The sequence below is a fragment of the Equus asinus genome, chromosome 20 (assembly GCF_041296235.1).
Source record: "Equus asinus isolate D_3611 breed Donkey chromosome 20, EquAss-T2T_v2, whole genome shotgun sequence".
Taxonomy (NCBI): Eukaryota; Metazoa; Chordata; class Mammalia; order Perissodactyla; family Equidae; genus Equus; species Equus asinus.
This window is the reverse complement of record NC_091809.1, coordinates 73,743,365-73,766,457: the sequence shown is the minus strand read 5'-3', so window position 1 is coordinate 73,766,457 and position 23,093 is coordinate 73,743,365. Positions and strand designations below refer to the sequence as shown.

The 23,093-nt window shown below is 37.0% G+C and overlaps 2 protein-coding genes across 17 annotated transcripts in view; one reads left to right on the top strand and one right to left on the bottom strand.

The window, feature by feature from the left end:
- The window catches only part of DLG2 (discs large MAGUK scaffold protein 2), a 1,809,506-nt gene extending 1,794,923 nt beyond the window's left edge, over window positions 1-14,583 (bottom strand). For all 8 annotated transcript variants that reach the window (XM_044753763.2, XM_070490530.1, XM_070490528.1 and 5 more), the window contains exon 1: window positions 13,372-14,583. In XM_044753763.2, coding sequence (XP_044609698.1) covers window positions 13,372-13,390 — 19 coding nt within the window. In that variant the 5' untranslated portion in view covers window positions 13,391-14,583. The remainder of the gene's footprint in view (window positions 1-13,371) is intronic.
- A 667-nt stretch (window positions 14,584-15,250) lies between these two features.
- TMEM126B (transmembrane protein 126B) lies at window positions 15,251-22,304 on the top strand. Of its 9 annotated transcripts, none has more exons than XM_014868025.3 (6): window positions 15,252-15,449; window positions 17,664-17,870; window positions 18,156-18,274; window positions 19,325-19,518; window positions 20,638-20,749; window positions 20,999-22,304. In XM_014868025.3, exons 3-6 carry the CDS (start codon window positions 18,165-18,167, stop codon window positions 21,180-21,182), a joined length of 600 nt encoding a protein of 199 aa, XP_014723511.1. In that variant the 5' UTR covers window positions 15,252-15,449; window positions 17,664-17,870; window positions 18,156-18,164; the 3' UTR covers window positions 21,183-22,304. The 9 variants fall into 9 exon arrangements, with proteins under 9 accessions (XP_014723510.1, XP_014723511.1, XP_044609712.1 ...); XM_014868026.3 differs by having other exon boundaries at window positions 15,280-15,414; XM_070490558.1 differs by having other exon boundaries at window positions 15,295-15,414; window positions 18,139-18,274.
- Window positions 22,305-23,093: the final 789 nt, after the last annotated feature.

The following is a 23,093-nucleotide window of genomic DNA, read 5'->3' as shown; positions in this document are numbered from 1 at the left end:
CCTCAAGCCTCTAAACTTCTGGAGACTTCTCTCTATTCTTACTCCCCAGGTAACCTTATCCAGGCTCCTGGCTTTAATACTCTTAAGACTCTCAAATTTATACCTATAGCTCAGACCTTTCCCCTGAATTCCAGACTCATATCCAATTATATACTCGACATTTCCATTTGGATATCTAATAAGCATCTCAAACATAACTCATCAAACTGAACTCCAGATCTTATCCACCACCCCCAATCTACTTCTCCCGCAATGTTCTCCAACTCTCATCCTTCCAACTGTTCAGGCCAATCCTTAGAATTATCATTCATTCTTCTCCTTCTCTAATTCTCTACATCTAATCCATCAGTAAATCCCATTGGCTCTAACATCCAATGATATACAGAATCCTATCACTTCTCACTACCTCCAAAGTTACCACCCTGGTCCAGGTCACCATCATCTGTCCCGTGCATTATTGCAACAACTTCCTACTAGTCTACATGCTGTCACTTTTGCCCTCTGACAGTCTTTTCTAAACATAGCACCCAGAAAGATCTTTTTAAATCATAAGTCAGATATCAACACTCCTCAACTCAAATCCTCCAGTGATTCCCCATCTCACTCAGCAAAAACTCACCTCTCCTATTTCAACCCTTATACCTCTCCTCTTACTAGTCTACTCCAAACACAGTGGTCTCTGCTCCTTCTCAAATACACCAAGAACTCTCCTGCCTCAGAGCCTCTATACTTTCTATTCTGCCTAAACATTCTTCCCTCAAATATCCATAAAGCTAGCTCCTTCACTTCTTTTATATCTCTGCTCAGATGTTACCTTATCAACGAGACCTTCCCTAATACTCCCATTTAACATAACAAACCTCAAGCTAACTCCCTTGAAATAAGGGAGAATTTAAATAGGCAGTAATAAATGGAGAAGGACATTGTGTAAATCTTTTTTTAATCTAAAAAGGTTAGGAACATAAAAACAAAGAAATCCCTGTGGATGCACAGGGAGCCCTCTCCAATTTTAAAATAAGACATAAAACAAAAGATGACATAAACATATGCAAATACATTTTTATAGAACTTTAATTTTTTTAGTTGCTTTCATACTTTACCAGATATAGTATTTTTAACAACTCTTCAAATCAGGGACAAATATTGGAATCTCCATTTTGTCAATACTTAAACAATCAGCAGTTTCCTTGAAATGATAGCGGCTTACTGACTTCACTTTCTAACCTATTCCTAACCACTAATATAAGTAATCAGCCATAGCATAATTATACTAAACCTCCCTGAGTACTTACATATATTTTGGGGCTATAATTATCTGATTATCTCTGGTGCCTTAAGATTTAGTCTATTTCATTCCTTCATTTGTTAAACAGATAAATTTTAAAAATCTACTAAGTATTTCTTCTTTTTTTACGATTATAATTTTTAAGCTCTTCTACTTCTGTGGCATTTCTCTAGGTATTCACTTATTATGATCTTTTATTCTTGTGAACAGCAATTCTCAAAAATGTATAAAGAGCATTCCCAAAATCACATCTATAAATATAATTTGCTGGGTAAAGGGACTTTTACTAGTTCATTCAACATGTATTTATTGACTAACTACACAGGGAAGACACTGTATTGATTCAAAGCAGCTAGATGTTCTCTTAACCAACAGAGCTTATTATGCTTCTCATCTCTGTATGAGAAAAATGTGACACATAAAACAAGATGCTGGGATATTTTTTTTAAAAACGGCGAAGTTTGGTCAAGTCTCTTCTAGCCAACTTAGATTTCTGCATGCCAGCAGCTAGTGCTGGAATTATGGCTACACTTTTATGCTTCTTTTGATTATCAATAATGATCACCACGTAGTGTCAATTCCATTATGCCCTTTATCTCTCTCTACTTAAATTCTTATTTCTGATTAATCAAAGCTTGAGCTTGAGGGTAATCTAAAACTAGATACCTAAGCAAAGATGATAAATTAAGAAAAAAAAAAAAGGGCAAGATGATGAGGATCCTGTTGTCCAGGTCAAAAATCCCTAGTCAGAACAGAATTGAAAGCCCAGAAATAAAACCACACATCTATGGACAGCTAATCTTCGACAAAGGAGCTGAGGGCATACAATGGAGAAAAGAAAGTCTTTTCAACAAATGGTGCTGGGAAAACTGGAAAGCCACAAGTAAAAGAATGAAAATTGACCATTCTTTTTCACCATTCACAAAAATAAACTCAAAATGGATCAAAAACCTAAAGGTAAGACCTGAAACCATAAGGCTTCTAGAAGAGAATGTAGGCAGTACACTCTTTGACATCAGTATTAAGAGGATCTTTTCGGACACCATGTCTTCTCAGACAAGGGGAACAATAGAAAAAATAAACAAATGGGACTTCATCAGACTAAAGAGCTTTTTCACGGCAAAGGAAGACAGGATTGAAACGAAAAACAACCCACTAACTGGGAAAAAATATTTTCAAGTCACATCTCACAAAGGGTTAATATCCATAATATATAAAGAACTCACACAACTCAACAACAAAAAAATCAAACAACCCAATCAAAAAATGGGCAGGGGACATGAACAGACATTTCTCCAGAGAAGATATATGGATGGCCAATTAGCACATGAAAAGATGTTCATCATCGCTGATCATCAGGGAAATGCAAATCAAAACTACACTAAGATATAATCCTACACCCATTAGAATGACAAAAATAACCAAAACAAATAGTAACAAATGTTGGAGACGTTGTGGAGAAAAAGGAACCCTCATACACTGTTGGTGGGAATGCAAACTGGTGCAGCCACTATGGAAAACAGTATGGAGATTCCTCAAAAAATTAAAAATAGAACTACCATACGATCCAGCTATCCCACCACTGGGTATCTATCCAAAGAGCTTGAAGTCAGCAATTCCAAAAGTCCCATACACCCAAATGTTCATTGCAGCATTATTTACAATAGCCAAGACATGGAAGCAACCCAAGTACCCATCAACTGATGAGTGGATAAAGAAGATGTGGTATATATATACAATGGAATACTACTCAGCCATAAAAAAGAACAAAATCGTCCCATTTGCAACAACATGGATGGACCTTGAGGGAATTATGTTAAGTGAAATAAGCCAGATAGAGAAGGACAATCTCGGTATGACTCCACTCATATGAGGAATTTAAAAATGTAGACAAAGAGAACAGATTAGTGGCTACCAGGGGAAAGGTGGGGTGTGAGGTGGGCACAAAGGGTAAAGGGGTACACCTACAACATGACTGACAAACAATAATGTACAACTGAAATTTCACAAGATTGTAACCTATCATTAACTCGATAAAAATTAAATTAAAAAAAAAATCCCTAGCCAGATGTCGACTAGTTGAATAAAGTGGGAAAACTGAGATAATTATCCAAGTAAGTCAGGATTAGCCAGCCCTGGTGATCTAGTGGTTAAGATCTGGTGCTCTCCACTGCAGCCCAGGTTTGTTCCCTGGTCAGGGAATCACACCACCAGTCTGTCAGTTATCATACTGTGGTGGTTCTGTGTCTCTATGATATTGAAAGCTATGCCACCGGTAAACCCTCTATCTGCTGTACACAGGGTCCAACTAGGAGTTGGAACCAATTCGACAGCAGGTGAATATTTTAATTGGTTTTCAAGTAACCAGGTATAAGTGGAAAATTTTTCACCTATATTGCCAATACAATGGCCTCACTTTTCTTATTTTCTTCTTAAAGGAAATCTATCTTCATATGACTCCTGAATCTATTGAAAGAATGAAACTAAATTTGAATTACCTGAAGGCAGGCACAGGAGGAAACAGAGGGGAAGCCATTTTTTTAAATAAAAATTTTTTGCATGAAATATACGATCCAAAGGTCATAGTGAATGTTATATAATTGGAATTGTAGGTAATCATGTGTCTGTTAATTAAGCTTCAACTCTTTTCTATTTGGTTTTAAGAATAGCATTACCAAAAAGTTATAAATAATTTGGGACAGGTAATTTAAATTTGAAACAGCAAATGGCAATAGTGCTAACAAATGAACTTTTAGAAAGGGGGAAAGGATGATGCATAAAATTATTTGCCACAATTAAAAAAAGGAAGAATTATAGAACATATGGTGGTATCATTAAGAAAACTAAGATCAACGTACAGTAGAGGAAAGGGTGAACTTAATACACAAATCTTGGAGAACAGCATTTAGAATAATGAAATTCCTTTGCAATATTTATGCAACATTTTTACATGAAACTGAAATCACAGAGGCTCGTCCAAGATCACAGAGCTAATAAACAACAGACTTGGAGCTTAACCGTAAAGCTTTTGACTCCAAGAATAGTGTTCTCTCCACAATACCACCCTTAATCCTCAAGAAATAGAGTTGAGCATATCTCTATGGAAAGAAAAATAAAATTTGACCAATCAGACACAAGTTGTATCACTGAATTTTAGAATCTATGGTTATATGTCGAATCACTAATTTTCACGTGTTTATTAATATAAAAATTATTAACATATGAATTAAAATGGTTCTACCTTTAAAAGTCTAGTAGATAAAGATAATAAGTTCTTTCATTCATTAATCAAATATTTACTGCATATCTTACTATGTTCCACATATTGGTAACTCAGTACTGAACAAGATAGGCAATATTCTACCCCCAAAATCAGAGATTTTCGTCTGAAAGAAAAGATAATTAAATAGGAAATTTCAAGAAAGTAAAGGTTAAAACAGAGTGTAATAATGCTATGATGAGGTACCAGGTGCCATGGGAGCAGAGAAGTAACTTGATGCCATGCAGACCATGTTAAGTTTGGCCATCTACCCAAGGAAGAATAACAAGCCATGAAAGACTTTTAATGAAGATGAACGTGACCACTTTCATAAAAGTTTTAGAAAGATCACTTTAACTACAGTGTGATATATCTGAATCGAAACACACAAAAATAATTAGGTTTTCTTTTCTCTCCCACCATTTTAAAAGAATATATGCAAAATTGAACAGTCACAACTTCTGATCATTACTTATAAAACATTATGACTAGCAAATAAAAATATTTTATTAGCAAGTATTTATCTATGCTTAATTCTTAGTGTTTTTGTTATTTTGTAAATTAAGGCTATTCACATGATGAATACCAACAGAAAAGTTAGCCTTGTACCAAGTCTTTAAAAAAGAAGTTTTTTAATATTAAAATTTATAGTTCAAGGTGATACAACAAAGGTATCATTTTATTACTAATAAGATTAGCTAGCATTTGTTGAGCAATGCTAAGCATTCTGCATAGATTACCTTATTTAATCTTTACAAAAAATCCTAAGAAATACTACTATAGATCCTTTGCAAATGAGGAAACAAACTCAGGGAAACAAAGTAACTTGACCAAAGCTACACAACCGGTAAGTGCCAGAATCAGGATTCAAACCCTGGTCTATCTGGCACCAAAGCCCATTCCTTCAAGTATTAAACCATACAGAAACTTAACTTACTGGAAAAGGATCACAGTGTTTCGTTTTTCTGTAATCGTCCTTAGCAATTATACTTTACTCCCTCTCCCTCCAAAAATCTTTTTTAATATACTTCAACAAAAATCTGTTGATCAGGATATTTCCCCTGTTGACACAAAAAGATATTCATATAAAATAGTGGATTTATATTACTACCTTTCAGATAAGCCATGCTTTCAGATTTTCTACAGACTTGTTAAAGAGAAAGATGAGAAAAGTATCAGGTTAAGTATTAACAAATAGAAATGAAAAAGATAGCAAATTGCATCTTCAGCTGAATATTGAAATATGCATTGTTCCAGCTGTAAAAACCTAGAAAAAGAAAACGAAAAAATAGATAAAACTTAGAATTTAAATTGTGGGAAAATGTCTGGCCAGACTTAAAGCAGATCTAAAGATTGCAATCATTTTGTTAATAATCGATGGTTTACAAATTACTTTAGGATCATTGAAAGAGAAAAAATACTCATAAGAAATGTTATCATAGTCTATAAAAAAGCACAGTATGGGGGCTGGCCCCGTGGCCGAGAGGTTAAGTTGGGGCGCTCCACTGCAGGCAGCCCAGTGTTTCGTTGGTTCGAATCCTGGGCGCGGACATGGCACTGCTCATCAAACCACGCTGAGGCAGCGTCCTACATGCCACAACTAGAAGGACCCACAACGAAGAATATATAACTATGTACTGGGGAGCTTTGGGGAGAAAAAGGAAAAAAATAAAATCTGTAAAAAAAAAAAAAAAAAACGCACAGTATGTCATTTCCTGTCTATAACCAGATGTGTCCTTGTCATATCTGGGCAGGTTTGCTCCAGAAGCTGACCAGGAACCTGGACCCAGACCATTGATGAAAGGGGACTCTGATTCTGAACACAACTTTCCTCCTCCTTGGACCCCCACAAAAAAAGTATTCTGAGATAAGCATTTATGTAGCACTTTTCCATTTAAAAAACAATTTTTATATGGACTAGATATTTTTATTTGATCATCAAATTAATCCTAGGAGGTGAGCATTAACAATACAGTCATGTTTTAAGATGATGAATTTGAAGCTCAACCTGTTGATTTTCTTTAGATAACTTATCCAGCTGATAGTAAAGACTGGATTCCATCCATGGGCTCTCCTCCACTATACCACGATGCCATTCATTTGTTCAAAGAACACCACTCTCATACAGCAAGAAGAGCATCGGATGAGCTCCTGATTCTAATTCTATCACTACCTAACTTTATAAAAGTGAAATTCATATACATTATATAATTTGATGGAGGAAGGAAACAATATATATTGAGTATGGGAAAATATTAAACCCCTTTTAGAAAAGGAAACTAAAGTTCAGAAGGATTACATGATTTTCACAAGGTCACCTGGTGGCATCACCATAAGAAGGTATGTAAACTTGATTGTACATGTGAGAGATTGGCACTTAGAAATTTCTTTTTTTCTCCCTAAATGTTCCCATTTCCTTTCTTCTCATTCAAGCAGGTAACTGATTTTGTACTTCATTGCCTCAGGGGAGGTATGTGCCAGGACAAAACACAGAAGGGATTTTTAAGTTATTCCAGTTTTGCTTTCCAAAAGCCTAAGCCTTCAGAATAAAAGAAGAGTTTGTTTCAGAGATGAAAGAGAGATTCTCAGATCCATGCAGACAGAGGGACGTCTCCTAGCCCCTCCCCAGGCTAGAAAGAGATTTTCTCAGCTGAAAAAAACAGAGAAAAGTCTTTGGATCTCAAGGCCACAGGTATCTAGCCTGTGCTTCCTGGCAGCGCTGCCTGGAAGGCAGCAAGATCCCAGAGAGGAATGGCATCATAACGCATCTAGGCAAACAGAAACACAAAAATTCTGGGGGGAAAAAAATCTAAAAATCCATGTCTTGGAAGTAGCAAACTGCTGCCAGACCAGAAAGAACTATCTAGACATAACTACTCATGTCTCAGAAGTAAGCTATTATACACAGATGATCAATGACCAGACAGAATCCTACCATAACCCCAGGGAAATAGGGAAAACCTCAAAAAGGATAAGCGTGATTTTTGTCCACCACTCAGTGACTACAAGTCAGAAATAAAGTTGAACTATAGAAAATAAATGGATATTTCTTAAATATCTAAATTTATAGACTGAGAGTCCAGCTCAATGATTATCCAACCTTGTACCTTCTCCCAGAAGCCAGGTCTTCTGAATACTGATCTAGATTTTTGCAACAATTTTACTGCCATTGATGATGATAATGATGATGATGGTGACAGAGAATCTGGTGATATAGTTCAAAGAAATGAATATGACAATGTGTTAACCTCATCGCACAGCACTGAAATTGCTTGTTTCCATATCTGTCTCCCCAACAAATTTTAAGCATCATTAAAGACAGATACTGAATACCATTTGCCACTGCAAAACATGCACCTAGCACAGTGCCTGGTACATTGCAAGCATTCAATAAGTCTTTGTTGAATGGATAAAAGATTGAATAAATAAATTGAAGTAAAGCTATTGCCTTAAACACATACACAAGTTTACCTTTTAAAAGAATTTATAGTTTATTATCTATAAGGGATTTTAAATAGAACAGAACCTAACAGGTTTATTCCAAGCCTTATCACACTTCCAATGATAAAAATGTCACAGCTCTTCAAAATGACAGGCCACATACAGAAGCCTCAGAATCTTACCCTAATAAAGTTAGGGCTCAGTGGCTAGCAAGATGGTGTCCTCAGAAGAAATGAGATATATAATCTTACCCAAAATCTTTGAAATTTTTTACTTAATAATTCATTTCACAGGATTTTCCACTTTATAATATATCATTCCTCTTGATCGTAAATCCTAAAACAAATGGGGTCAGGGGAATTGTTTCATAATCAAGGTGATTTGGCTATAATTCTTGAAATAGCTTTGAGAAACTTACTAAAAATTGAACCTATGCAGAAAGCTTACTACTTGGAATTCAGAATGACTGACTGGACAGAAGAGACTGGGTAAAACTCATGATCCTTTGCTGACAAAGCAACCTACATTGAGGATGCAGAGCCCTCATGCCTTGACTGCTACAAATTCCTGAGCAGGAATTATAGCTGGGGAACAGGTCCTCTCTTCTCAGTAAAAAAAAAAAAGTTTTATACATTTCAGTCCTATACTAAAAAATATTTTATAATACTGACACGGCTACACAGTAAATATTAAGAAATAAGAGCATACAAAGAGAGAATATAAAGAAAGAGAATTCTTGTAGTTTAGTGAATATATTGATATAGAAGAGGGAGGGATTGATTGATTGATTGACAAAAGCATGAACAAATTGAATGCCTTAATTCAGTGTTTAAAGATATTTTGTGTATATCTTCTCACTGACTAGACTCTTCTACCCAAAGAAGTAACCAATAATAAGCCTAAAGGAGAAATCAAATATTCTATCATGAATGCAGCACTTGGGCAGCTTCCCAAAAACCTAACAGTTCAAATATTTTATGGCATCGAGTCATCTGCATATTATTTGCACATTTCCCAATATATAAGAACTATAAAATAAATTCAATTAACAGATAATTTTAGCGCTATGCCTATTGTTTGTTTCATACCATACAGTTAATCAGTAGTTGAATACAAAAAGTATTCTTCTCTCTCTAGAATGCTCCCTCTTTATGCCTCCTGGATTGATGAGTATTTTTCAACAAGAGTCTGTGGCTTCATGATTTCCAATAACTCTCTCAACCAGGGTCAAGACGACCCTCTGAGGGATTTTAGATCTAAAAACATCTTTAGTAAATTATCTATTTTACTCTGACTTACAGAAATTGCAAAAGTTTGAAAACTGTCTTTTCCCATCCTGTCTGGGAAGATTCAGCGTCTAATTCTTTTGAGTCTTACTGGCTAGGAAAAAGAAAAAAACATGAAGTTTTGTGAAATGGAAAAAACATCTGGATATAACACTGGTATGGTGAACATGAAAGTTCAAACACAAAGTTCGTAAAATATATGCAAAATGAATAAAATAGCTACTCGGGTGCAGTGAATAAATTCAGATACATATTTTCCCCTTTAGAGAATCTGAAAGAAATTTATGTTAAGAGTTTAAGAAAAGCTAGAGATGGAAAAAGAGAATATACCCAGATAATGAAAGGCAAATATAAATTAGTGAGCTACTACAAAAAAGAACTTAAGTAAGCCACAAAGTGCAGGGAACAGATAATGAAAAGAAAAAACTTCAAATGAAGAAAGAATAAACAGAAGAGTTCTAAGTTCCCTTCTCTAGAGAGAGGAAAAAAAAGAAAAAGAAAAACAGAAATGATACTTTTATGAATTATACAGTCAACCAAAAGGAAAGACATAATTAAAAGACTGTGAACCCAGGAAACAAGAATCTCCATTTCAAGGAGGCCCGCGACACACACGGTAATATCATGTTTTAGAATTCTAATTACACAACATTCTTCAGCTTCTTTTAGAAAGAACAATCTCAAAACATACAAATTATGAAAATGGTAGTATTTAACTTCCAGAATTTGGTAAAAATAATTTTATAAATACTCCATTATATCACTGAGAACAGTTGCAAAAAAAGAATTCAAAGGAAATAAAGTGTCATATAAATTAATAATATCAGATAGACTTCTACACCAATTTAAAGAAAGCTCAGAAGATAATTAATAGGACAATTTTTTAAAACACAGAAATGAAATGAGCATCAATATCAAAATATTAATAGCCCTGATTTCTATTACATATTTAATGACAATAAAGAGAACAAAAAACTGCTCAAAAAAGAAATTGCAATGTACCAACACACCATGATCTTGCATCATATCAGAGAATGCTAATATAACTGACCTTGGATTGGCCCTGAATTTTCACAAATTCAAATAGGTCAAAGATGTCCTATAGGCTCAGCTGGGAGCAAACCAAGTTACTACTGTAGAAAGAAGAATCCTGAAAGAAAAGCAACTGTTGGGGGGAAATCTCCAACGGAGAAATGAAGAGTCTTCTGTTGATAAAACTGAGATCTGTAAAAACGTGAAGAGAGTGAGGTGGGAAGAGTAGGAAGTAAAGTCATAAAGCAAAAGGGTAGTGAACACAGAGGTTTGAGGTACGGCAGTTTCAGCTCATCTAAGAACAGTCAAGAATAGCACCTAAAAATGGACTTAGTGAGATGTCACACCTGTTCCTACTTCCCATCATGGTTGAATGTTACCAATCAAAGAAACTCTTCTATACTTTCACAATAACATACAAAACAAACACCAAATGAAAATCTGTCTTTATGAAAATTTTTTATTTTAATGAGAATATATTTAACAATGAATAAACAGGGTTCAATGAAGATTGTTATTGTTTAAAATTACATTAATTCTAGCTCTTCCATCATATCTACCACATGTAACAACGAAGAAAGAAAAATGATTCAAGAGGACAGTGTAGAATAAATCTAGGCTATACTTAAAATATTTGTTGTACTTTTATTTTAGAAACAGTACAGATAATAAGCTTAGCCAATTAAAAATACAATGCACAGGTCATAACTTGTTTGGCTAGTTGTCTATAATATTCAAAAATATCTATCTTAATAATAACAGTTTTAAGAGATTAAAAGCAAGATAAGGGGCTGGCCTGGTGGTGCAGTGGTTAAGTTCACACCTTTCGCTTCAGCGGCCGGGGGTTCCCCGGTTCAGATCCCAGTGCAGACCTATGCACCACTCGTCAAGCCAGGCTGTGGCAGGCGTCCCACATAAAAAAATAAATAAATAAATAAAGTAGAGGAGGATGGGCACGCGTGTTAGATCACAGCCAGTCTTCCTTAGCAAAAAAAGTAGGATTGGTGGCAGATGTTAGCTCAGGGCTAATCTTCCTCAAAAAAAATAAAATAAAATAAAAATAAGATAAATTGTTTCCCTACCTAGATCAATTCACAAGGTAAATTGCATAATACATATACCTTAGCATAATCCAAATATATACATGTTTTGCTAATTAGAACTAATTGATTCCTTAAAAAATTTGATCCAGGGGCTGGCCCCGTGGCTGAGTGGTTAAGTTCACGTGCTCCACTGCAGGCGGCCCAGTGTTTCGTTGGTTCGAATCCTGGGCGCAGACATGGCACTGCTCATCAGACCATGCTGAGGAAGCGTCCCACATGCCACAACTAGGAGGACCCACAACAAAGAATATACAACTATGTACCGGGGGCTTTGGGGAGAAAAAGGAAAAAAAAAAAAATTTGATCCATTACAACCAAATCTATTGCCAAAGAAGAGGAGAGAGGGGAAAAGGAAGGGAGGGAGAGAGGGAAGAAAAAAGGAGACAAGGGAGGGAGGGCAGAAGGAAGGAAATAAACCTTAAATTATTTCTCACCAAGTATGATTTTCAATAGCATATCAGCAATTTTCCTTTAAAGGTAAGATCTTTTAATAAACTCAGTCTATTGAATTTAGAACCTTTAGTTTACCCTGCTTACTTAAGTTATTCCGAGAACATCAACAACTGCCCTTTCTCCTCCTCCTTCCCAGATACCTTTTTATGCCTGTCTCTCTCTCCGCTTCTCTTCTCTCCCTCTCTCTCACACGCACACACCCCCAAGTGTTTAATTCAATTAATAGTCTAAAATAAGGTAGTCCAAAAGGGACACTGTCTAGAGAACAATAAATGGAAGAAAGAATAAAAATATACAGCAAGCTAAATAAGTCAAAGAGCCATATTGTCTATTGGCTACATTCCCAAAACCACTCTTGTTCCAGATAAACCAATTGTGTCAGGTCTGGACAGGTGTGGCTCCAAAATCTCATAAAGAGTTTACTTCTCTCAGTGATATTATGTGGGAGAGCAGGAAAAGGAAATAATCCCAGTCTTAAATCCCAGTGTATAAAGGGACAGTTCTACGTGTCGTTGTCCATCTCTACGGATACTGGTTGAGATAAAGCATCTCACTGATTATGGGTTTCTTCAATGCACCTTCAAAATCCACGGGTAGAAGGATTAAACATGGCGCAGGTACAGGTTGCACTTTAACCTGCACGCTGAGCTTTAGTTTCAGACTGTACCAACTCACAGAACTGGTCAACATTTGGATCTATGCTAGCCCAGTACAGTAGAGTTCAAATGTGTTCATACAAATTTTGGTTCAAAACTTGAGAAAACTCTTCATAGTTGATTTGATCTTCCATACAATGTCAAAAAAACCAATCCTTAAGAACAAAGTTCATCTGGGGTAGATCTAAGCTAAAGTAAATCCTCAAGATATGACCTATGATAAACTACACGTCAGGAACCCACTGGATCTTGATCAATTCTGGTGAGGGGGTCAGGTGTTTGCTTCATTTAGGGAACTTGCCAATCATGTTATTGGATAATGCATTCCTCTGAAAAGCACAACAGTTACCAAAGTTGTGCTCTAGTCAAGATTTACACCAGCGTAAACCCAAATATTATAGCTACTTTTTAATCAAAAGATAATTAATAAATCTATATCTTTTTTCAGTGAAAACAACTTTGTTACCTTTTACAACTATGATTCCCTTCATAAATATTAAATCCATGAGGAAGAACTCCACTGTTCAAGTTTTTTAAAGATTGTTTAAAGGTAACCTTTAAGAAGCTAAAGAAAATCCAAAATCTATGGTACCAAATCTATGCTGATTATAAATGGTGATTTAGACCACTTGATTTATGAAATCACAAATATCTATAATTAAATACTATAGTCCCACTTCATTTTACTCTAGCAAAATAATATTACTGAATAATGTATCACTGAAAAGACATTATTACAGTAAATATTTCCCCAAACTCAAGCAAAATTTTACTCTCAAATGGATATAATTTAAATTGCAAATACCAGAACCAAGAAAATGGAGAAACATATTATGTAGGAAGCCTCAGAGCCCACCTTTCTTTTTGACTGGCATTCTTGGGTCTTTCCACTGCCACAGGATTCAAGATCTCTTTTCAAGTCTCAACTTGATCCAGCTGGATTGAAGCCAAGAGCCAGGTAACTGTTGCAAACCCCTTCACTGCTCAGTTTTGAAATCCAGGCTGTCTTCTCTTTCGGATAAAGAAAAAATGATGTATATTTTCCACAATTAAACTTTTGATACGGCCCACAGAGTTTAGAGAAAAATAACTTCTGAGTTTTTCAATTTTTATAAAATATTTGTTTAAAAAAAAAATGCTGAGAAAATTATTGTAAGCATAGAAAATGTTATTAAAACTCTTCAGGCAGCAACATTTTTGGAGTTCAGTGACTCAATTAAGGCACAAATCAAATTTACACAGCTGTCTCATTACTCTATACATGATCAAATTCAAAGTTGAACTGGCTGATGATAAATATTCTCAATTCTGTAGAGAAAATTTTAAACACCCTCCCCAAAAAAATATTTTAAAAATCTCTCTGACTCTGGTCTCTTAAAAAGGTGGATGAGTTTGAACAGTTTTCTGGGGCAGAACACAGACTGAAAGGCCCCTTTCTATTTACTGGACCAGAAGTTCCGGATCTCACCCCCTCAGTAAGACAGGATCCAGCTTGCTGTCACTTTCATTTTTTTCTTCTGTGCTCTCCAAACCCCTCAGGCTTGATCCTTAAAGCCCCTCTGATTCTGATCCTCCCATGTATTAACCGAGAGGATTGAAAAGAAGGAAAGCAATCCCTTGGCATGGAGACATTAAAGTGACAGTGCCACTCAATGGGCACTTGATGCAGGATGAGTTGGCGAAGCAGATTTCTTCACACTGGAGTCATTCACATCATGCCCTCTCTTCGAATCCGAGCAGCTTCCCTATCCGGCGAGGAAAAACACTGAGACTGTTCGCGAGGAGAAGTCAAACCTTCCCCCAAAGGTGTTTTCTGAGACGCTGTAGTAGTATTAGGCGTGTAAGCATAAGCTGTGCAAACGGTTCGCGATTTCCTAAACGAGAGAGTTAGCCTGCTTGGCTTCCACGTCCACCCTTTCTCTCAGTCTCTCTCCAAACTACCCACCTTCCTTTTGCAGAAAAGACAAGCAAGCTCTCTGCTACCGCTGGCCACCCCTGCCCACACCCCGTTCTTATATAGAAGAGCACTGAAATGTCCTGCACCCTCCACGCGATGAAGTGTTTCCTCAGGCAGGAGAAACAGCAGCACTAGAAATTATATAACCCTCGAATTTGGCTTCTCTAAGACATGGAGACTGGAGGGTCGGGGGTTGCTGGTCTGGGAGACACTGCCGGGCAATGAACGTGCACAAAAGGGCGCCAGGCCTCCTCGCAGCGTCCCCGACCCCGAAACACCGGCTGGCAAGGGGGTCTTCTCGGAGAGTAGGGGGCAAATTCTCTCCAGTCCCTTTCCAAGAGGGGTGAAAGGATGGAATATGAGGGGACTAAAGATTAGGGAGAGGAGTCAGACGGCTGCGAGGGGAGGAGGCTAGTCGGGGCTGCTCCGACGGCCGGTTGGGGGCTCTGGGGAGGAGGTGCCCGAGGAGCCGGAGCCTTAACACACGGACCAGGCCAGAGGGGCGAGCTCCCTCGAGGAGTGAAAGGGGCGGGCAGCTCGGCCGCAGCTAACGGAGGTGCCCTGAGGAGAGGGAAGCGCGCACCAACAACCCTGCGCTCGGAACGCCCCACTTTCCCCTCGGGAAGGGATAACTGCGAGCCAAGCTAACAAATCGCAGAGGAAGGGAATGCGGGGCTGGCGGGGAGGGGCGGGCCCACGGGCGACTGGACTTCCTCGAAGCCAATGAGCAGCTGTAATTTCAGGACGCCGCGCCCAATCACAGCCAGGATGGAGGGCGCGGCTTTTGACTGGGTCGGGGCGGGCCCCGGCTGCAGGAGAGACGCCTGAGCCGGTACCATTTCCCGCCCCAGGCGTTCCGGCTCCACGCCTACCCGTGAGTCACGTGAGCCGGCAAGATGGCGGCGCTCCGGCGTGAGGCAGGCGTTGACCTGAGGGATACAGGTGTGGTGCCGGTGGGAGCTGGGGAAGCGCCCAAGGTACGCAGAAACCCGGGGTGATATGGGCAGTGATTTCTGCAGCCTAATAGTGCTGGTGGACTCTTCTGAAATGATGCACGTAAAAAGGATTTGAAAATCTAAAGAGAACAGCTCCCAAGTCCATGCAGGGCGTAATTAAGTCCTCAGTTGCTATGAAAAGAAGCAGAGAGAAAGCAGGAGACAAAGTCTAGTCCGGATAGCTTGCAGCTTGGTTTCTCTTGCCTCCGAGCCTTTGCAATGGCCTTTCCTCCAACTTGAAATACCTCCCTGCACCTATCCCTCACCACCCCACCTCCGCCAAAGTCTCTTTAGGATATTGGTTTAAATGCCACCTCCTCCGGAAAACCTTCCCACACTTCCCCTGGCTAGGTTAAGTTTGGCTTGTCTTATGTTTTTTGTTTTCTTTTGATGGCACACTCATTCTGTATTTGAATTTCCTGCCTTTTGAGTCCTGACTTCCGGCTGGGTTGTGACTACATCTTGATTATGGGGCTGGGGGCGGCTGTCAAATACCATGTGCTCCGTAAATGATGAGTGAATGTTGAATAAATTTCTGAAAGTCAGGTGAAATAATATGCATAGAAGTACTACAAAACCATAAAATGCTTTGTGAACTGTAAACCTAGATAAATGCACCTATACTGGTATGATCGTGGTGACCAGTTGAGTGGTCTTGGACTAATTTTTAGATAAAATGTTGGTTATAGCAAAATCTGTACATTTCAGTACTTGTTAAAAGTCTATCAGAAAGTCACCAGTTTCTCTGCTTTATTAACAGTGCCTTGCAAAGCCTAGGCACTCAATAAATATTTGCTGTCCTGTTTCAGTATTTTAGGATCATAATCCTGAGTTTCTGTGTTCCCTATATACTGAGGCTGTAGACATGACATGGTAGGAGGGTGGTACAACACATTACCTCAAAGTTTTCTTTGTGAGGAGAAAGGGACTTCAATGAATGGAATGACAGCAAAACAAAAATTTGTCCAAGGCTTCTGGTTAATTATCATGTTACTGATGTCTGCTTTCATAGTACATTAGATAGATTAGATATAGAATCTCCCTTAGATGTTACTATCTCTTCTCTTCCATTTTCCATTTAAATGTCAGAGAAAGAGAAAAGATTAAATCTAGTCCCTGAGAAATTGTAATTTGTAAAATATATTCTTTTTTTTCCTGTCCTCCCAGATAATTTAAAGAAAAAGAACCAGCTTGAGTACAATTCTACAATGATGCAGGGAAAGAAACTGGTCCATTATTACTCACAATGTAATACCATATGAATTGTCAAAGGAGTCCATACCTTTAGGATGTTGATGCCATGGATGAACTTGCCTTTGATTGGTTAGGGTTAGGATTGGTACATATCACTTATTTAGCAAATGAGTATTCCAGTCATGTTCACCATGTGTCTATTTACTACCAGCATCAGAATTAGTTGGTGCTATTAAAATGCAGATTTCTAGGCTTCCTCCTTCTCCTCTTGAATCCAAATATCTCAGGAGGGAGCTGAAGAGACTACATTTCATATAAACTCCCCATATGATTCTTGTGTACACTCAAGGTTGAGAATCACTGATTTATTAAGTATCTTCCGTGTTCATTATGCTTACTCCACTCTATTCTCTTGCCCAAGACTCCTGAAATTTGAGAGTTAGTCTATGCCCTTGACTATAAATGTTAAAAAGAAGATTGGTATAAAATGTGAAAGGCCATACATTTTATTATGTGATCATTGGCTAATCCCATGATGCCAGTGTGACAAAAGATTTAACAAATGTTATCGTTAAGACTTTTCACAGAGATCTGAGAAACTTACCCAGAACAAAACATTCAGAAAGGATCCTTTCTGTGGATCAAGTTTGTTTTGTTTTGTTTTGTTTTGTTTAACCACTGGTTTCTGTTAAGATGCTACTGGCCAAACCCTTATGGTCCCTTGACAGTGGCAACTGTCTATTCATACATCATACTTGGGACATAGGAACCTTCAACCCTGGAGCCCAGTGCTATGGGTTCAGGCTCCCTGGTATACCAAATAGCAATTTCCAGGAAAGGCCCTGCTTCTGCCCAAGATGCTACTAGAGAGTTAGATGTATAACGTATAATCCAAAGTAGCCATGATCCACTACCTCTTCCTAGCTTGGAAGAGTGTCCCTCTTTCTGATGTTCTCTCTTGCCATTCTCCAAGGCAATCCCTGTTCTCTCCTACCTCTCCAGGAAACTCAACATAATCTCCAAAGTGAGCTGGGGCTTTCATGAGACAGAGGATAGAGATAGTTGTCAACAAGTAGCTACTGTTTCCTTCCAGCTCTGACAAAGCTAGAGCAAGGAGAACTACAAGGGCCTGGCTACCTTCCGGGAAAACTGTAAGGAAAAGAAAAACTCAATATCTCAATAAGTTATCCTTCTACACCAAGTCCTAAGGCAAGTCAACCTTTCTGAACCTCATTTTTCTCATCTATAAAAGTAGAGATAATTATTATCCTACCAATTTCTCACAGTTATTGTATGAATCAAAAAGCCATTGTCTAGCAGATCATAAGAGCTCACTAAATGTTGACTGAATCATTAAGAAGGTATGTGAAAGCAGATGACAGTACCTGACACGTTACTAGGGTCTAAATGTTTTTTAATCTGAATCTGTAGAATTTTTAAGATTTAATATTAATATCATTAGCTATTATGGTTCTAGAATTTTGTGTTTTCCAGGACATCAAGATGGCAACAAACGCACATGGTCCGCCCAGTCCTCTAGGAGATGCAAAACTCAGAAGACCAATGGTCATCGAAATCATAGAAAAAAAATTTGAATATCTTAAAAAAGAAAAGTAAGAGACACCCTCAGACTGAAAGTCAATAACTTTATTTGCAGATCTTCTGTATTGCATTGTTTCTGAGTATCTGAGATCCTATTAACTTTATTGAGTTGGTTATGAAGAAAGCTTATAAAAAAAAGAACAGGAGGGAAACCTGAACAGATGAAAATAGTGGTTTGTTGGAATACTGGAACTGTAGATAATTTCTTCTGCTTCTTAAAAAATATCCAAAATTATTGTTGAAATGTTATTTGTGCAATAGATATTTTTTAATTAAAAGTAATTAGGAGAACACTGTTTTGGAGGCTACTTATATTTAATTGATGATCAACTGTAATTAAATTCAGTTTAGAATTCATTACCTCAGCCACAGTGCTGAGTTCAGCCAAAAGGAATACAGAGTCTATGATGTACATATAGCCTCACATTACCATTTTGACTTTTAGATTAATAGAGCTCAAGAATAAAATCAGACTGTTGATCTTAGACCTTAGATATTTCTGGATTTAGGTATGAGTCAGAATAAGTAAAACTAGATCTATCAAATCTCTTTGGATAAAGTTTTGGAAATCCTAGACGAATTATTTTAAATAATTTGTATCTGGGCTAATTAAAAAACAGTTATTTTCTAAAAGGCCTAACCAAATGTAAACAACTTTTTTCAAATGACCTTAAGCAAATTAACATTTTTAGTAGCAAGAGCAGTATTCTTGGATTTAGATAGCTCATAGACTTTGGCTACATTGGAACATATTCATATTTATTTGTAGCCAAAATTTATTCTCTCTTTAAAAGGGTTCCATTTTAGAACCACTCTAAATATTCTCAGAAAGAGAATTAGATCCTCTCATTAGAATGCAAGTTCCATTAGAGGTAGGGTTTTTTTCCCTTTATTCACTGCCCCATCCTCAGCACATAGAACATATCTTTTGCACAGTCGAGAACTCAAAAAATATTTAATGTTGAATAAATATGTAATTACAAATGACTACCCAGGAAAGGATATATCCATTAGGAGAATATTATGTTGAACTTAATTTTTCTCTTTGTTTTCCTGAATAGGACTTTAAATATAGATGGAACAGTGTTCTTTGGAACAACATCTGGTTTCTCTGGAATACTGGCAAACTTCCTTTTCAGACACTGCTTCAAGGTTAAACATGATGCTTTGAAGACATATGCATCATTGACTACACTTCCATTTTTGTCTACTGTAGTTGCTTATAAGCTCCTTGTAACAGATGGTTTGTATTCAGGTAAATTTAAATTCATTAATGTATAATGTGTTTATGTATAAGTAAAATTACTCATTAACATTTACCATTGCTACTGCTGATAGTAATCCCTTACATTTGCATATGGCACTACCCTTAACGAAGTACCTTCATATATAATTTCCTATTTCATCCCCACAACAACCCTCCTAATCAGGCAGAGCAAGTAGTATTGGGTCTTTTTTACAGATAAGCAACCAAAGCTGAGACACGTTCAGGTATGCTAAGAAGCAACATAATATAGTGGGGGAAAAGCAGGCTTTGGCATGCTACATATATGATTTCAGATCCTACCTCCACCAGTTAAGTTTTGTGACATTGGGCAAGTCCTTTAATCTCTGAGATTCAGTTGTCTTATCTATGAATTAGGACTAATAGTACTTACCTCACAGGATTGTTGTGAGAATTATGATACTGTATGTTAAATGTCCAACATAGTACCTGGCATATTATGGGTTTCTAATGTTATTTCCTGCCTCCTCCCCTTACCTTAAGTTTCACAACTAGTAATCAATGGAACCTCTGGTCCCTATTCTTCAGGTCTCTGCTTACATATCTCTTCCACAGGGAAACCTCTGATTCCCTCAGGGTAGGTTAGGTTTCTAGATACATTCTTTATTCATTTTACTTTCAAAGCATTGTACACACTTGAAATTATTTATTTAAATATTTGTCTAATACCTTTCTTTCCTGGTAGACTGGCCGGAAGGTCAGAGGTTGGGTCTCTTTTATGCAACACTCTATCCCTAGCAACCTAGCATATGTCTCACACATAGATAATAAAAATGTGTTAACCTAGAACCCCCATGTCTGGTCTGCTAGTTTAATATTCTTCCTTATGAAATTGCTTCTACAACAACCACATAAGTAAGAGATAACTCCCTTATGTAAAGTATAATAAAAGCATTTTTTAAATGTTTTAAATGTTAAAAGTGATGCGTTTAGTCTGTTATGTGCCATAAAATGAATTTCTAATATTCTTTCTACCATTTAACTATGATTGAGGACAGTACAGATGACTACTCTGTGAAGCCACAAGACTGTCTTAATAGTTCTTATCTTGAGATTTAAAGGAAGACCAAATTTACTTTTGTTTTCCAGGTAATATAAGCCAGGAAAATTGTGTTCTGAGAAGTTCACTGGTTGGCATAGTATGTGGTGTTTTATATCCCACTGCTTTGGCTTTTTCTAAAAATGGACGTCTGGCAGTCAAGTAAGTCCGTCTGTTTGTTCCTTTTCTTCCTTCTCTCTTTTTTTTTTATGTTAATAAACTCTCCTATTTAGCAGCCAATGACACATTTTAATGAAAATATAGTAGTTTGCAATTTCAAATAGCTAACTTTTAACCTTTTAGCTGTCTACATGAAAGACCTATAATAGAATTATCAGTTTAGGAGAAATCAACAAACTTTTTATAGAATATACATCCAGGAGAAGTGCTTTAACTCTTTTTCCTTTTTAGGTATCATACTGTTCCATTGCCACCAAAAGGAAGAGTTATACTTTATTGGCTGCTGCTTTGTCAAACAGAGATAAAAGCAATGACGATTCCTCTAGTCTTTCAGACAGTCTTTGGAATATTTAATGGTCTACGGCATTATGCAATATTTGAAAGTACACTTGAGAAAACTGTACATGAAGGTTAACCAAAGAATGAATGGAAACTAAATCAGCAAATGGATTTTTTATGATAAGGACTCAGGAATTGCTGAAGAAATTAGAAGTAACTCTTGAAAGACAATTGTTTCTATTCCTTTTGCCTGGTATATAGCAGCTACTCAATAAATATTCAGTAATTCAATAAATAAATGTAAGTTTAAGCCCACTCCATCCTATTTCTACTCCATTCTCCAGAGGTAACCACTATCAAGTTAGCATGCCTCTTTCCTTGCAGTATTCTTTTGTAACTTACATATTTTTTTAAATATATAGTATTATCCATACATGTTCTGGAAATTAACTTTCACTTTGCTATATGTCTTGGACATCTTTCCAACTCATTACATAGAGGTAGAACACGTTCTTTTTAGTGATTGAATAACATTCTTGGTGATTCCAGGATCCACATACATGATCCTTCCAACACCCTGGTCTCTTTACCCTACCACTTATTCCCACGATCATACTCAACCTGCGCTGTGCAATATAATAGTCGCTAGCCACATGTGCCTACTGAGCATTTCAAATGTGACTAGTCTAAACTGAGATGTGTTGTAAGAATAAAATACACATCAAGTTTTGAAGATTTACCATGAGAAAAAGAACGTAAAAGACCTCAATAATTAGTCTATTGATTACATGTTGAAATGTTACTCTTTTGGATATATTGGGTTAAATAAAATACATTAAAATTAATTTTACCTGCTTTTTTTAGTGTGGCCACTAGGGAATTTAAAATTACATAATAACACATTATATTTTTATCAGACTCTGTTGCTAGAGACCTTGTCATTATCAATAAATTCAAATTCTCCACATTCTCAATTATAAAATCCCATTTTCTGATCACTACCTTCTTCCCTTCTAGTTCATTCATTCTCACACAACTCCAGCATTACTTCAGCCTCACCAGAACCGATAATCCATTGATCCCACCACCTTTTCACTATCCCTCACCACCCTCACATTCTCACTGTCATTCTCCAGCTTCAGCCACATCAATCGTTTTAAAGTTTGCCAATCTCAAGGCAAAAAGAAAAAAACAAAAGTGAATCTAGCTAAAGGTGATTTTTAAATAAAGATGTTGGCGTCTTGTTTTCTTTTGTGAATTTTCTGTCCATGTCTTTGGCCCATTTCATTTGTAGAAGCTCCATAAATTCTGGGTGTTTTATTTCTTCATATGCTAAGGTAGTAATCTGAGAAATACAGCAAGGTTGACTTAGGTTCACTTCCCTTGCCACCTGAAAGCTAAGGAGATTAGTACTCTACTCCATGACTTCAATTTTCCTTTTCTATAACAGACTAAGCAGGGAAGTCTATCAATATTTGCCTCTGGCTTTAGAAAGCAGTACTTGCCAAAGAGGCCTGGAAGGGGAAATTAGGGAAACCTTGATCTGGCTGAGCCCAAAGGTGAAGCTAGATGAACCACAGAGAAGAAAGACAGCAAGGCACTAGAGGCAAAATAGTTCAGAGGTGTTAAGTACAGCTTGGAGCTCCACTCTCAAAGTTCAAATCCTGGCTTCACTACTTACTAAGAGGTTGACTTTGAACAGCTATTTAACCTCTCTGTAACTCAGTTTCCTCATCTGTAAAATGAGGAATAAAGATTACTCAATAAAGATTACTCAATAGCTCATAGTGTTGTCAGGATTGAGTGAATTAATATATGTAAATCAAAGTAGTGGCCAATTCATAGGAAGTCCATATGTGTTACTGCCACTAATTGTTGTTATTGTTGCTATTACTGAATAATAACTATCATAGTCCTTTCTCTTGCCTGTAGTTATAAGTTTGCCATTTTTCTAGGAAAGATTAGAAAGAAGCATGGCAAAGAAAATTCACAAGATATCCTTAATTTGAACAAATATGTATTTATTTTGAACAAATATGTATTTATT

What these genes read in the sequence shown, in the direction of transcription:
- TMEM126B (XM_014868024.3), top strand. Translation starts at nt 15,369, where the DNA reads ATGGCGGCGCTCCGGCGTGAGGCAGGCGTTGACCTGAGGGATACAGGT. An exon ending in GAATATCTTAAAAAAGAAAA is followed by an intron (nt 18,275 to 19,324) that starts GTAAGAGACACC and finishes TTTCCTGAATAG; the next exon opens with GACTTTAAATATAGATGGAA. An exon ending in AACAGATGGTTTGTATTCAG is followed by an intron (nt 19,519 to 20,637) that starts GTAAATTTAAAT and finishes TTTGTTTTCCAG; the next exon opens with GTAATATAAGCCAGGAAAAT.